Source organism: Gouania willdenowi, chromosome 5, assembly GCF_900634775.1.
Source record: "Gouania willdenowi chromosome 5, fGouWil2.1, whole genome shotgun sequence".
NCBI classification, from domain to species: Eukaryota; Metazoa; Chordata; class Actinopteri; order Blenniiformes; family Gobiesocidae; genus Gouania; species Gouania willdenowi.
Genome location: NC_041048.1, coordinates 22432855 through 22449545, shown reverse-complemented (window position 1 = coordinate 22449545; position 16691 = coordinate 22432855). Strand labels below are relative to the sequence as shown.

Genomic DNA, 16691 nt, shown 5'->3' with positions numbered 1-16691 from the left:
GTGTCAAAAATTAGGGAAAAGGGATATTTATTGATTAAAGGAAGCTGAAATCTGAAAAAAACAAAAAAGTGTACATTTTTTTGGAAACGGGGCAAAAATGAGACAGAGGTTGTAAAATGGCCAAACAAAAAGGTAAAAAGGGGTTAAAAAGTTCCTCCCTTTTAAGGTTTTCTGGGGGAATAATAATTAAAATAAAGACAAAGAGTCTCATGTTGTGTATCATGGTTTAGTCAATTTAATAAACTAAATTAGGAGTCATCAGATGCCCTACACTCAGACCTTAGCTTTGTTTTAGCATCCAGAACAGAGCAGCTGGTGTGAACTTAAAGATTTTATTCATCACTTAAATATTGATATCAGACATTACACGTGTATGCTGAGTAAGCCATGTTAGAAGACGTGAACCTGTGACGATGATATGATCGGTTTTAAACTTCAACACTAATGAGCATCATTATTTCCTGAAACATGACATTCAGTTTGTTCATCATCGTACCAGAAAACCTCAGGTTAGAACGGTGCTCAAGGGAAGCATTAATGCATGTAAACTACAGCTCAGAGCACACAGTGCGTCACACTTCATCTGTATGGATGCTCCATCCAAGCTCAACTCTGACTCCAACCATGAAAAGTCCTTAAACTACTAATAAGTAACTTCAATTTAGTTCATTAACCTTTAATTTCTTCTAGAAGTTTAAACTTCACTTAACTTGAGGCCACATAAAGCTTCTGCAGCAAGACAATGATCAAATCCATAATAAGAAGAGTTTTATTTTTCTAAAAGTGTGTGAACAGCAGTTCAAATATGGACTTTTTTTTTTCTTCTCTTAAATAATATTTTGTTTTTCAATATTTAAGTGGCACATTTTGTGGTAAAATGAACATTTAATAAAAACATTTTTTTTAAAAATCTAAAATATGTGTTTAATATTAGATTTGCATGAAATCATTTTTAAATTAATGTTTCATAATTAACTAAAACAAATAGTTGATCTGTGCATGTGGCATACAGCTGAAGGAAGAAGACTCCCACTAATTTTAAAGTACAAAAAGGCCAAAATGTACCATCTTATTTGCCAGATTGAGACCGCAGACCTTTTTTCATACCCCTCTGTAATACATTTCTAAGTATGAATAAGAATTTACATACATAAATACAGTATTTAAGAAAAAGTTTCCATTACTCTCAGCTGTAGTGTTCTGTGAAATGAGCAGCAAACTTTAAATACCGAGGAAACTAAAAGTTAAAAGTGTGTGATGAAATCCTTTTAGATTAAAAATATATCCCACAGTCCTTCACAGTGTCCAAGCTGTGCGGTGTCAGTCAGCATGAGATGTACTTTATACAAAAATAGAAGTTTCTATAAATAACACTCAGAATTGAACAAAGTGCACTTCCTGACTTAAGTGACTCAAACGGAGCCTTGAATCAACATCTTTCCCTGTGATTCAAGCAGACATGGCTGAACACTTTTAGAAACCCTGTGACTTCATGGTTCCAGAAATAATATCAGATAATGTGTCAAATAGGTGTTTGATGATGAATCTAAAACGGTTCCTATTCCTGCAGCAGCAGTCGACGTGGGGAGGTACGGAATGAAATCTATTCTTCATCCTCTCTGATCTTCACCTTCACTCTGTGCCAGGCGTTGCTCAGAACTCCTCTGAGGTTCCAGATGGGAGGAACCGAGTCAGGCTGCATGTTGTAACTGTTGTCAACTGCCTTACAAATTATCTCCACTTCCTGGGTCTCAGGAGGCAGTGGAGCCTCGATTTCCCACAGCTTCCACGCCCAGGCTTGTCCCGTTGGAGGCGAAGGCCCAGGAGGAAGTCCTTTCTCGCTGCTCTGCAGCTGGGCAACCTGCCAACTTTTTCCTCCATCAAGAGACACATCGACACGCACCACCTCTCGACCTCCTCCGCTCCACGCGTAGCCCTTCACCGTCACGGTTTCCTGGCTGCGGTCGATGGTGCTGCCGTCTGCTGGCGTGGTGATGGCTGATTGGATGGGCAGCTCCTGGATGGCAGGAGCAGATTTGAAGTCCACGGTGTCCCAGTCCGTCCCCGGGGAGAAGCCTTTGTAGTCATTCTGCTGCCAGTGGCTGCTGCTCTCCTCAGCACTGACAATGATCTTACCCAACCACTTCACGTTGCGAGCACCAACGGTGCCGGGCACCACCACACGCAGAGGGAAGCCATGATCAGCCGGGAGATCCTCCCCGTTCATTTCATAAGCCAGTAGCACGTCACCATCCTCGCTCACCGCCTTTTTCAGAGGTATTGACGCCCCGTAGGTGGTACCCGTCACATCTTTGTCCAGCCCTTCAAACTGCACGTGGTGCGCCCATTGGGCCACATCAGGGTTATAACCTGCAGCCAGCAGCACATCCCTCAGCTTGGCCCCGCCCCACGTGGCGTTGCTGATGGCAGCTATACCCCAGTTCAGCCCTTTGACCAGCTTCACCTTATTCATCTCACTGCGGCGGTTCCCCGCACACTGCAGTGTGGCGGTAACCGTGTGCTTAGGGAAACGAGTCTTCAGGTCCTGTAGGGACAGCGTTAGGACGCCACCGGGTAGACCCTCCACATGCAGCTGGAAGGAGGCGGGGTCTACCTGGGGAACAGGCAGGTGGTTCCTCTTGAAGAAAATGGCAGAGGGTGTGATGTAGCTGTCTGTGAGGATCTCAGGAGGAGGTTCAGCATTGAAGGGCTTCAGGCTGTTGATGTGTAGGACAGGATGGCGCTCAGGGTCCGTCGAGTAAGGATCAGATGATTTAACAGCCTGTTGCTTCCGTAGGTCCTCCACGCTGAGCTCACCAACCTTTAAACACAGATAAGAGGATCTTTATGTGAAGCCACATAAAAAGTATGACTACCACCATTAGCTGTTGCATAACTGCATCTGCTCATAAATTACATTTTACCCTTGAAGACAAAGTGAAAAAACACATTTTAAAAAAAGAAGGACAAAAGAAAAGAGACAGAGCAGTTCCTTTTTTACTAACTGCAAAAGCAAGCACCACATATTCAGCCTGTAACTTATTTTATATTGTAAACAGTTCCATCAGATATGCCTGGAGGGATCAACAGTAAAACTAAGGTGAACGAAAGGGGAACGGGAAGCAGCAAAGATTATATTATGAAAGTAGTTCCTTATTTTCCTCTGACGACATCACAACAGAAATGGTAACCAATGAATTGAACAATTCAGTAAGTTTGACTAAATTGTAGATATCCTTCTTCTCCTTGTTTAATGTGAGTAGGGGAAGGCTGACACTTTAAAGTGGACTTTATAACAGTAAACTTCTTTAGATACTTTTTCCTTTACAAAATATTGAAAAAAAAAAACAGGTTCTGCCACATTTATCAGATCTTCTCCTTGTTAAATATTCAAAACCAGATGAAATTTCCACAGTTTTTACAGTAAAAAACACGTTTTCCATTCATATTCAATTTCTGACCCATTTTTGTTGGAATGTCATTATTACTAGAAAAACTAATTTACAGAGAGAATAGAAGTGAGAAAGCTGTATACTGAAACTCTCTCACAATTATGAGGGTTATATACTGACTCCGAGGGGTTGTCTAGAGCGGGGGTTCTCAACTGGTCTCACCCTGGTTCCCACTTTTTCCCATGGTCATTAAATTCCGAGCCTTTTTTTAAAAAAAATTATTCAACCAACCAAATTTAGTCTTTCAAAAAAAGCTGTTGAAAACACAAATATATATTTAAAAACATATAAGCAAATACAAACAAATAAATACATCAAATTGTTTAAATTGTGGGCCCTGAATCTATAATCTATAAAAGTTGAACTTTTCCATGATATTCTAATTTTTTTTGAAAGGGTCTGTATATCTGCATTATTTAATCATAAAAGTGTTTTGCAAAGAACCTGTGGTTACTCTTTGACACGTCCTCAGTGTTAAATAGACGATGAAATACAAAAACAGTTTTTTGTTCAGTGTGCGATGATCCAACACTTTAGGTCGCTGTTTTGTTTTTTTCCCAGTGAACCTAGATTTTTGCCGCTTTTCACCCAGAGGGTGCAGGCACGGGGCAGCCAGCAGAGTGGGCGGAACATACATAGCGGAAGTGGGGCAGCTGTGTTTCACTAAAAGCAGTCCGGGGGGAGGACACACACACACACAAAAGAGTGAGCAGTCGACCACAGAGACCACAGTACACAACTCAAGCATATTTGATCGTTAAATTAGATGCAGGTCTCACCTTGTACTCAGACAGGATTTCCAGCACATGGTCCTGGTTGTGCACAGCATACAGTGCCCAGAACGGTTCAAGGGCTCCACCTGCTGCCAACAGGATCTTGTCCCCACCGGGATGCATGGCGACAAACTCAGTGATGTCATAGACGCCCCCTTTAAAAGTGACCCACACGCCATCCTCTAGAGAACGGTGCTTTGTAACCTCCTCCTGGCTGATGGTGGGAAAAGAGCTGGTCTTTTCTTCACTCAGCACGGAGGTGTCTACTCGCTCAGCCTGTGCACAAAAACATCCAACAGCATCGTTTCCATCCATCAGTTCAGCTGTGATGAAACAGGCAAAAGGCTGCTCCAGGCTAAAGATAATAGAATATTTTCCTTTATGATCAAACTTCAGTGCATAAAATATAAGAACGAGGTGGTATTCTTTCATTCTATTTTACAAGCAAACACTGAGGGGCTGTCAAACTCAAGGCCCAGGGGCCAAATCTGGTCCTGGAGAGCATCTAATTCGGCCCGCAGTATAAAGTAAAAATGACTGAATTTTTTTTGTAATTTACACAATGATTTTCTATTTTAGATATGTCAGCCCCTCAAAATACACTTGGATACAAATTTACAATTTTCCCATGCTTATATTACATGATGATGGCATTCATTATTTAATCTCAAATTGATGGAAAAATAAACTTGCTAATTTCCTCAAATTATTCTACAAAATTAAATAACCATTGTTCATACAATCAAGGAAATGTAAGGGAATTTATGTTTAAGGTCACTTAACGCTTGGAGATTGTCGGTCATATACTTTATATGTAATTTATACCTGGAAGTGCAAACTAGGGCACATTAATGTAGAAATTGCTCTTTTTCCTGCATAAAATCTGTGGCCCACTTGAGATCAAACTGTTCTGTATTTGGCTCCTGAACTGAAATGAGTTTTACACCCCTGTTCTAAACCAAAAACACTGTTTTGATATTAAACTCAAACTAGGAGAGGGCCTCTCATTCATTTACACAATCATAGCTAGTGCATTGCTTAATAAGATTAATGTTTCTGTATGTATGTGTAACCGTGTGTGTGTGTGTGTGTGTAATGAAGTCATATAATATCAAGGTAAAAGCAAATCTATTACTGTAATATACTTGTGGTATCATGTGTAATTAAATTACAATTGAACAGTTTGAATAAATACCATCCAACTTACTTTGTGGTGGTGTAACCCATAAGCCAGCACAGCCCCAGTGCCAGCCAGTAGTCCGGCCAGTCCATACCTCCAGTAAGGACTGTGGAGCTGCTGGTAGTAAAACCTCTGGTCCTCGCTGCGGCTGCTGCAGAGACGGACTGCACATGATGCTACCACAGGTGTTACAAGACGTCTAAAAAGGAAAACGTTCCCATTGCACTGATGAAAATTTAAGAATCATTTCATTGAGTATTTACACATTTGGAGCATCCAGTAAATGGAAAGTGTCTCATTTGTAAAGGCTTTTTGGCACATCACACTGTTACTTTATCATTTACTCTGTTTGGCAGGACAGTTCAAGGCCCAAACTCAAATGTTCACAAAGGGAACATGAAGTAAAACTGAACCGTCATAGTATCAGGAGTGTACCACTATAAACTCTTCTACCCTGAACCCAAACTCTAAATGAAGTGGCTGATAGTTGGAGGGAGTTTGGAGTGATTTCTGTGGATCATATTCATATCTTTTGGTCCTGCTCATATGTAAAGACTTTCTGGAAAGATGTGGAACAGGTAATGGTAGAAAATGTGGGCATAAAATCCTGATTTCTCATTAACCTACATGTACATCTGAGAAACCTTGAAGGCCTCAGTAAAAGAGATTCATATACTGAAGATATTAGCAGTTGCAGGTAAGAAAGCAATAAATAATTGCTGGCTCTAAAAGAAAGCCTCTGATCATGAGACTCCTTATATGTCAATCAAATTCTGTCTGCAGGAGGAAGTAAAAATTACAGAAAAAACCTGAATCCACACTTCTGGTGCTTATACCGCATGATTACAGCCATTTTTAGTGTTAAAACTCAAAAGTCTTACAAAATCCTTAAATTTTCCTCAAATTGTTACTTAACATTTCCTTTAATTCAATAGAATTTATTCAATCTAGGAAATTTAAAGTGAAGACCCTGTTGGGACTGATAACTATCATTTATTTCTAGAATATTGTCGGTTTCTTACATATTTTGTATTTTATGTATACGTAGAAGTGCAAACTATGGAACGATAATGTTGAAATTAATCGTTGATAAAATCTGTGGCCCACTTCAGATCAAATTGCTCCTTATTTGGCTCCTGAACTAAAATGAGTTTGACACTCCTGCCTTATAACATTAAAAACTGTATTTACATCTCCATGTCCAGTACCTAGATTCCTTTTAGTAATCATTTCTACACTCACACTTGCGGCCCAATCTAACTGTGCCAAGCCTCATGTGGTTATATTGGGAAAAAAAAGATAGAAAAGGAAGTACCAGAAAAAGAGAACTGCTGTAAATTACAGTCACATTCAGTTCATATGCCTCCAACCATCTTTAAAGTTTTTAACCGTACCTTTGAATGTTGAGAGGGCTGAATGGAGTCAAACTGCGACAATGTCTGAGAAGCAGCATTGCATTGACGCTCTAAAAAGAAATCAGAAAAGTAACAAAAACATGAAAATTAATCCATTTTAAAAGTCCTGATTAAACAAATGGGAACATCCTGGATTTTTGATTCAACATTTAGCACATTGCTCAGGTGCTTCCCACTTTCTAGTCTAGAAACTTCTTAGACGCAAGTCTAGAAATCACCAAAGGTAACACAGGCCTGTGTGAGTTCTGCTGAAGAACAGTGACGTGAACTATAAGATGAACCATTCTAAGGCAAACACAGCATTAAAACTAACACAACTTAGGTGTATGTTTACAGCGAATGAAGGAAAAACTCAATCTTTAACTCTTCTTTTTCTACTCCTACTCAGCTGACCAATCAGCTGCCTGCTCAGCCTTCATCATAAACAGCCAACCAGCTGAGGGGGGAGTACACATGTTTGAGCTCACTGCTGTGCACCCACAGACATGCAACAGAAAGAGTCACTGCTTACATTAAAAAAACCACAACAAACCTCAACCATTCTGTGGAACTTTCTACAGTAGTGGTTCTCACACTTTTTTGGCTCAAGTACCTCCTTTATCTTATTTCTGAATACAAGTACCCCCTTGGTCCAACTACAACATTTTTAACAACTATAGAGCATAATGATGGAATGAACGAGTGATAACACACATTTTAAAGAAGTGGTTCCCATTCTTTTTTTTTTAACTGCATTTTAGTACAACTAGGTCTATATTTCCCAAAGTGAAAGTTTAAAAATAGTTGTTTAAGATTGTGTGTTTTATTTTTTTCTAAAAAGGACAATAATTAAAAAAAAAAAAAAAAAATCAAAAATCTAATTTAATTTTTCAAATATTTAAGGTGACCTCACATGGGGTCCTGACCCCAAGGTTGAAAAGAAATCTGATTTGGTCGCTCCTGAATAGATTTATTACTACAGTTTTTATCATTTCCGGTCATCTCACGCCTGGGCTGGGACCAAGACTGACACTTTATTTGTTAATTTTCCACTCTCTTTCAAGTACCCCAAGTAGTGCCATCGCGTAACCGTGGGATTACACGTACCCCCATGTGAGAAACGCCATTCTACAGCAATAACAGGGATATAGTCAATGACTCCATCACAAAACAAACCAAATCCCATAATTCAAAAGTCTGGAAATAGCTGACTTACTGGAATAATAAAAACAACAACAGTGTTTCCAATTTCCAGTCTATAAGCCGCTACTTTTTTCTCACGCTTTGAACCCTGCGGCTTAAACAATGACGTGGCTAAATTGTGGAATTTTCCCTGGTTTTCAAGCTTCATGCTGCCACAAAATTGAACGCCGTCACATTAGATCAGGAGGACTAATGAAACTGTTATTAAAACATTAATGCTCCCACTGAATCATTCTGATCAGTCATTTTGTCATGATGCTCACTGGCTCATTATGGCTACGACACGAAGAAATGTTGTCAGAGAGCGAGAGAGAGAGAGAGCGTGCCCGCCGCAGCAGCGTGGATGAAATAAAAGTCAGCCAGTTTGTTATGGATGAACAGCATAAAGTTGTTAAAACAACATGTTAGGTTTGTTCAGGATTGATCGGTGCTCTGGACTCTAAGGCTGATGGAGTGGCTTCTGTAAACGAACAGACGGAGTGGAGATCAGCTGTTCTGATCTCCACTCCGTCTACAGTAAAAGTCAGACAGTTTGTAATAGTAGCATAACGGCATGAAGTTGCCAAATCACCACGTTGGATTTGTTCAGAAGCGATTGCGTGCGTATTCTGAGTCCAACTCGCTATGATCGCTCCGCGGTAGTTTACGGTAAGAAAAGCGGACAAAGTGGTGTATCAGTCTGGTTTCAGTAAAAAGTGACCATAAAAAGCTGTAAATGGACTGATATGTAGACGTGAGGCAGTGAGTAAAGGAAACTTATCAGTTGAAACCATTGACTGTAAAAAGAAAAACAACACGTGAACCTAACTTGAGTACAGCAGCCCGCCTACCTGCCTGTTCTGATTGGCCGAGTTCTCTACTCTGAAAAGCACCTTCATCAGCCAATAGAGTGTGGCCTATGTTAGGCTACGGCATTTGTGTGGATTTTTCTTGGAAAATTGCAAAATTTTGGGAATGTGCCCAATAAAACAGTGCACTTTATTGTCCAGAAATTACGGTAACTCTTCTTCAGAACATCAATAAAGAGAGCATTATGCTCAAGTGCCAGCTCATCCAGAAGCTTTACCTTATCAGTTCAGTACCTCTGCCATATCATTGTCTACAGCAGCCAAACAGATAACAGGGTGTTATCAGGTCAGCTTTCATAGAGGCTGTTAGCAGCTGAAAACACTGAAAACCACTAAAGCCAGTGGGTCACAGGGGTAAAAACTGACATCTGCACTCACAGACCAACAAAGAAAAGGCTGAGCTGTTCTGTCAAACAACATGAATGGGGCGGTGTTTAGCTCAGTGGGTGGAGCGCCCGCCCCATGTACAGAGGCTGTAGTTCCTCACCTGCAGCGGGTCCAGGTTCGATTCCCGGCCTGGGACCCTTTCCTGCTCTCTCTGGCCCCCTTTCCTGTCAGGCAACTGTCATATAAAGGCCACTAGAGCCAAAAAAATCCTTTAAAAAAAAAAAAAAAAAAACAACATGAATGGCTGTGACCACACTTTGGACTCATGCACTGACAGCGTAGCTCAGAACTAGCGCATAAAAAAACACATCTGCAGGTAGTTTCTATTCAACTCCAACACCGTCATCCTCTCGTCACACTGACAGACCTTTGAGTGGAACTCAATTTGGCAAACAGATGCATGTTTATCTGTAAACCAACCAGACAAGTCTGTTGTCCCTGCATTCAAATCAAGTGCATGAACCACGAGTCATGGTACTGGCAAACAAAGGTCAGTTTAGGTAATACTTTCACTATGATTTCATGAGAGGTTGACACATGTGCTTTGGGAAACAGTGACACAAAAACAGAGAATTAATGACACTGAGGAACTTATGATATAAGGACTCTGATTTTTACATTTTAAAACCTCCTCAGTTTACTCATTTCCAACATTATTTCCGTGTCAATTTACCCATTTCCGTTTTGCTTCTGTTTCCTTGTCCTTCCCTGTTCAGATGAATTTACTGGCTATTGAACTTCCCAAAACCACACCCAACATGCTAATTAGAAATACGGTTAAAATAAGCCAACTACTGTTATTATTAATTGTATATTCATATGTTTCAAATGACTAAACCGGGAGAGTTACGCTGAAATCATGCATGATTACGTCACAAGAAATTTGACATGTGTGTTTGCTACATTCAGCCACCTGTTATACAGGAAAACTACCATGGAAATATGGAATATATTCCAAAAACACATGCAAGTGAGAGTTTAGTCAGTGTTATTTAACTATTTACATTTTATTTTCTGCATAATACCGCCAACCGACCAATCACCCAAAGTTTTGCATGAAACTTTGTGTGTCAGTGTGATTACAAAGCGCAAGATTTTGAACAAAATTGTCCATGTGCTACACTTGCTAGACATTAAAGCTGCAGTTTGTAACTTTTTTTGGCATCATTTGGTCAAAAATCCATAATCATCTTTGAGCATATTGTAATAGAAAGTGTTCTGAGTGAACAGTGAATCTATTCTTTTTCTCCTGGCTCTGTAAATGAAATATATAAATCCAGGAGTGTGATGCTCCTGGAATCAGGATGTCAGCCAATCAGTGATCTTTCTACAAACATGTGTGCTCCATATGCTGTTTTTGGCATTACTATTGACTGCTCGACTGAAATTAGGCGCTTACAGGTACCCTCGGTAGTAAAAGTGTAATGATGGACATTACAGCGAAAGTCTCCATCGCGCTTTAGACACAACAGTTACACAGCAAATCAAGCGTAAAAAGGCAGACCGAGGTGGAGAATAAACAGTTTAAAAGGCACAAACATACTGAGGAGGAACGGAGCGCTTTGTGTCCTCATGGACCCTCCACAAACACTGGTGTCAGAGAGAGAGTGATAACAGACGGGATAAATCGTGTGTAAACCTAAGAGAAGCTAACTCAAAGTGAATACAGTCTGGATGCGGAGTGATGGTGGTCACTCTGGGATCAGTGCGCTGTTCAGGACAGTAACAATAGAGTGATACATACATCATTCATGTCTTTAAAACACCAGAAATATCTCCAATAACACAAGACAAAGTCCATACATTTGTCACTAGTCTCCACAAAAAAGTCACAAAGAGCGTTCACAAAACATACCGGTAAAGGAGGAGTTTTGGTTTCGTTTCAAATGGAACGGAGAGAGGATTCTGCAAACTGCAGCTTTATGTCACCCGTTTCCCATGAAAAAAATAGCGTGTAAATGCATGCTATTTTCCCAAAACATGCATGTGAGGCATTTCTGTGTCATATCGAGGCCTGATTTTAAATAAATGTATTTCTTTTTAAATGGTTCACGCTGCTCATTTTAAAACGTGAATTCTGTGTTTTCCGTGATCACAGAAATTCGGAGTCCCAACTAATGCGCTAACTTCTTGGTCTGAATTAGCGTTGCACAGCAACACTAAGACACCTAATATTATAGCGGTCAAGCTGATGAAAGACAACACAGCACTAAAGCATCCTACAACACAGGTTTGCATGTGCTTGGCCTTTTAGTTGAACGTCAGGCAAACAGCTCCTAAAAAACGCAATACCTGGAGTCAAAATGGAAGTACAAGAAAATATGTCTAGAGCAGAGCCATGCTGTTGCCTTGTAGTGAAAATGTCCCAATAGTAGTCACTGTGTGATGGTATTGTTCTGTAACACGTGTTTGTATAGGGCTTAACTCTGGCTGTGCAGCTGCTGCTGTAGTAGACACATCTGTCCTAGCTGATAAAAACCCAACATGTCTGAAAAAAGTTTGCACTTGCTTCACCACACTCGATAACATGAACCAAAAAATTAAAACTTGGCCATTTGTAGATTTGTGTCCGTAAATGAGAGTGAATAACACAACATACATTTTTTTTTCTATACAGGCATTAAACACAGCTAACAGTTTGGTTTTCAAAGTAATAAAAAGTTATGTTGTGTTGTGAACCAATTATGTTAGTGTCTAACTCACTTTAGCTGAGCTTTATCCTGACCGCTAGAAACCACACCATTACAACAGGACTGAAAATATGTATTCTGTTCTGTCTCTTGTGTGCCAGACGCTGTAAAGTGAAGCACCTTTCAATGTAAAACTGTCACAGTACAAGTGTCCTATCTGCACTATTCAAAGCCATAAATGGCCCAAAATATGACAAAGAAAGAAGCTCCCCAATCTGTTCAGTCCTCTACCTCTATTATAATGCTCAGGGTGTATCCTGCTCTTTGCACTGACTGTCTGCTATAAGAGTTTTCATCTTTTGGCAATCAAGATTAAATCATGCAGATAATAAACTATTATCTTATTATTATATAATTAACTTTCAGATGGAAGGTATGGTCAAGGTGCAAAGCCACAAAAAGTCCGCCCTAAAGGTCTACAGTATGTGGAATTTTGAAAAACAATTTTGAGTGCTTTTTTTTATTCTTCACTATTTACTCTTTTTTCATAGTACCTGATAGAAGTTGGGATACAAGAAGGCAGCAAGAGAACATGTTGACCTATCTGTGTTACATGTAATTTAAATGGAGAAGCCTTTTTTTTCAACCAGTTTGATAAGAGTCAAATTGTGATACTGGATTAATTTCACAGAGTTCCAAAAGCTTAAACAAGACCCTGTGACATAGATATTTTATCTTGCTGAAGAAAAGCAGGAAAATTGCCTGATTCAAAGAATGAGGGTTCATTTTTAATCATGTAGATGGTGGAGCACTTCAGCCATTGCACTCATTACACATGGCCAGATAAAAAAAAGATTGAGAAACACTTCATTTGAACGGGTATATATAAGGCTGACATTAAGACCTTGTCCACACGTAGCTGGGTATTTTTATAAATGGACATCCACCCTTCTCCGTTTCTAAAAATAGTTACGTCCACACATCATTGTATAAATTTTTTTTTAAAAAAAACATCTATCCACACAAAACTGCATAAATGTGCTATTCACAAGTGAGTGGACGTCACACTCTGTTGTTGGTAGCTTCATGTATTGGGGTCCCAAGTGCACAGTTATAGCTTTGCACACCTGCCTAACAATGTTTGAGATGACCTGTCTGGACAAATCAAACGCATTTGCTGTTTTGCATAATCTACCCTCATCAACCAAATAGTATAGGTTGTAGGCAACTTTTTTAACCACACTGACCTGCGATTGATTATTGTGGCCTGTCCCTCTATATGAGGACAACGCCACTCATCATGGATGACGACTTCAATCTCAAAGTCGTCCCAACAGCTGGAAGTAAGTCCAGGTCTGATCCAAAATCGCCAACAGCCTCTTTGACGAGCAGCATGCCTTCGAGGTGGAGGGAGGTTTATTTCATGTACAATCGCAGCGACTCCTTTGCTCCTCAAGGAGAAGCAGCAGTTGGACTCCTACCAACAGCAGCCAAAAAGCACCTGAAGCAATGATTCAAGTAGCACAGTATCCATGTCGCCCACTGCAATAGGAGCTCAAATATGACATTCATTCATTAGATGTCGCAGACAGTGACTTTTGGAAACTTAAAACTCTGGTTATCTATGACCACACTTAAACGCAAAACCAGAGTTTTCCCAAATCTTCACTTTGGTTGGAGTTTTCCAAAGGCCCCGTTTTTAATGACCTTATCCTGTGTTTTTGTGTGGATGAGAGGCCAAACCGTAGAAAATGATATTCGTTTTACAAGATACCCAGCTACGTGTGGACAAGGCTTAAGTGTCAGTCGTTACCGTAACCACTAACCCTAAAGCCTGATTCAAGGTTCTGCGTAAAATCCCCCGCCGTAACCTTACGTGCGCCTCCCAAAAATCCTGACTGCCTGTCAAGTCTTCGCCTTGACGCGTAGTCAGTTAGGACTGTGATTGGTCAGCTCCAAACCTCAGCCCCGGTCACTGCCTTTTCCAGTCACCACCGCCGTGTTAAAATGTTTTACAGAGTGATACGAGAGTTATTTCTACAGTGGATTGAGTCACAGAGAGAACCGAGACGTACTAAAAGTACCATGACTGCAGCACGTGAAGCACCGCCAAACGGAGTCAATCACAGACAAAAGGTGTGTGTTCACTGTTTTTATCGCGACTACTGCCTCGTCCGTGTACCTACAGTGTGTGTGTGTGTCATTAACAGTAAACAATGACCAACATGCTGTGGAGGCTGCCAGAGGAGCAGACATGACGTTATGTTTAAAGCGACCTTTACAGCGCTGTCCCACTCCAACTCCCCGCTCCGCTGGGGTCGGTGTCCCCTCATCCCCGACGTGACTGTTGACCGGAGCAGTTGACAGTAAACTACACGTTTTGAAACCGTTGTTTTAATGTTTGTGTCCAACAAAATACACAGTTAGGTACCTCAGGTAAGTAATAATCCAGAAATAAATCACATTTTAAGATGCTTAAAAAACATAAAACATATTTTTCTGTGACTGGAAGATAAACAAGGGCTTTTTAATGCTCATTTGTAACAACACACAGCCACAACCCCCTAGCGGCAGGGCGGCTAATCACATAGCAAGGCGTTCCTTCCATGCTGAAGTAAAAAGGCCAACCTCCACATTGACGGCATGCCCCCGGCGTAAGCCCTGATGCTGAACCTTAAACCAGGTTTAACCCTACCTAATCCCACTAGATCCATCCACCTAACGCCCCAAAAACGCCAACATAGCTCCAAAGGTGACATAATTTAGTGAAACGACACTTAATGACAGCCTTCATGACACCTTATTCATGCTAATGACAGCATAATGTCAGCCTTTATGTATAAAACTTCAAGTAAAGTGTTACTAAAAACAAAATATCCTGAGCTAGGTAACATAGGTGTCGGATACCACAGCACACCTTCACATGTCTAGTGGAGCCTAGGTTGGTGTAAAACTGCCCATTATTTCAACATTAGGATGTCACAGAGTAAATGCTGTCCAGTTTATAAGTTCTAGGTGTTTGTGTAAGATTAATATAAGGTTAATAATGGAGTCGCGAAGTGGTGTGGCCGTGATGAGTTCACGGACATAAACCTGAGCGTTATAGTGAGTCCTAACCTTGAAGATAATGATGTTAAAAACCGCAGCATCACCAAAACTCTACAAACACACTAGGTATAGATTATCATTTTTTTTAAACCATATCTACCGGTTGTTGACCAACTATCAGTTTACAATCTCGATCAGCTCCTCATTTGTGCTTCTTCATCCTCCTCTTCGTCACAGCTAACTCCTACACAGCTAACGTCAGAGTTAGCCACTTTTCTAAAGCCTTTCAGTGTAACAAAAAGCACAGACAGAAGAAATGCTGTCCCTGAACTCCTCACTTTCACTCACCTCCTGCTTGTGTCCAGGTGTTGTGCTCACACGGGCAGACTGACTCTGTTCCAGTCCCTGAACGTCTCATAAAACACCGAGCGTGCTGCGTTCAAGAACCCTCACTGCAGTCAGAGCACCGTGCACACTAACCCCGGAGTGTCGGTCCAGAGCTGCTGACAATATGGTCATATCAGCAAAGTATATCAGTGTGAATGTGATGAATGAAGAAAATGAAAAAGTGGTTTTAGGAAAGGGAAAGGAAAGAAACACGTTAGGACAGAATCATCTTTCTTTTCAGTCATCTTGTCAGTCTGCACCTGATTTAAACTATACCTTACAATGTTGGGGATTCTAATGTTAAAAGGAGGGTAAATCAGTCCAGAAAACAACCTGAGCCACTAGTTAGGCATTAGACTAGCCTAATCCTGACTTCACCCTGATTGTTTACCTGTTGGATTAAGGTCTTCATCAGTAGCTGACCTTAAATATCCACTTTCACTTGAAAAAACAGAATGGTCCAACTGTATAATAAACCTTACACATTGTCACTCAACAATTCTTTGTTACAGTTTCAATGTACCAACAAGTCAAAAAAGGGTTTCTTCATGTCTCTGATGTTGGTATTATAAGTGTAATTTCAGCAATCTAAAGAATCAATGCCCAGTGCAGTATGTATTTTTTTTTTTTTTTTTTTTAATCTCTTCTGCACAGTTTACAAGGGGTTGTGCATTAGTACTCAAACAGGACTCTATTTCTATGACAGCAGCGGGCCTTTAAAAATATTGCAACCAATCAGAGGGCCGCATTTGGTTATAATCCCGCCTACTTCATTTGAGGTCTACTAGTACTACTAGTAAAACTTTTGGCTTTACACTGTAAAGAATAATATGTTGACTTTACTTAAAAAAATGAAAATATGCAAACTCATTGTCTTAAAACAAATATGACTACTTAGAATAATTAGAATTGATGTACTTAATCTTATAATCTAATAATATTGATCCAAGTTAACATAAAATTCGTTTTTTAAGGCAACAAGTCAACTTTTTATTCTTTACAGTGTATACTAGTTCTACCAGTAGACTAAATACAGTCAACTAGTAGTAGCTACTAGTAAAGAGAATTTTTGTTTTACTTGTAAAGAAAGGGTTTTGGTGCACAAGTGTGCGAGTAGACCTTAGTCAACTAGTAGATACTATTTATGTTACTAGTAGTACTAGTGGAGCTCTGAGTTTTTACTGATATTAGTAACATATTGTATGTAAAAATTGATGCTAAAAAAGCTTGCCATAGTGATTCTTTTCTGTTTTACAAGAGCAAGGCCTGAGTTTGACTTGGACTATTTCTAATTGTTTGTTGTGGCTTTTTGTGTCTTTCGTCATCTTAGAACATGTAAGACAAGTTATTTGAGCCTCTTAATTGCTAGGATTGAATGAGTGTGTGGAT

General features: G+C 40.1%; 1 protein-coding gene across 3 annotated transcripts; it reads right to left on the bottom strand.

Moving 5' to 3' along the window:
• Positions 1-212: 212 nt before the first annotated feature.
• suox (sulfite oxidase) lies at positions 213-15402 on the bottom strand. Of its 3 annotated transcripts, XM_028446043.1 has the most exons (6): positions 15264-15299; positions 9338-9446; positions 6800-6870; positions 5433-5604; positions 4232-4501; positions 213-2821 (listed from the first exon to the last, which is right to left on the bottom strand). In XM_028446043.1, exons 3-6 carry the CDS (start codon positions 6856-6858, stop codon positions 1604-1606), a joined length of 1719 nt encoding a protein of 572 aa, XP_028301844.1. In that variant the 5' UTR covers positions 6859-6870; positions 9338-9446; positions 15264-15299; the 3' UTR covers positions 213-1603. The 3 variants fall into 3 exon arrangements, with proteins under 3 accessions (XP_028301844.1, XP_028301843.1, XP_028301845.1); XM_028446042.1 differs by lacking the exon at positions 9338-9446 and having other exon boundaries at positions 15264-15402; XM_028446044.1 differs by lacking the exons at positions 9338-9446; positions 15264-15299 and adding an exon at positions 13115-13369.
• Positions 15403-16691: the final 1289 nt, after the last annotated feature.

Coding starts and splice junctions, on each gene's coding strand:
- suox (XM_028446042.1), bottom strand. CDS start 6,858: ATGCTGCTTCTCAGACATTGTCGCAGTTTGACTCCATTCAGCCCTCTC. Junction 5,605..6,799: donor AGCCCTCTCAACATTCAAAG/GTACGGTTAAAA, acceptor TTTCCTTTTTAG/ACGTCTTGTAACACCTGTGG. Junction 4,502..5,432: donor ATGGGTTACACCACCACAAA/GTAAGTTGGATG, acceptor TTTTGTGCACAG/GCTGAGCGAGTAGACACCTC.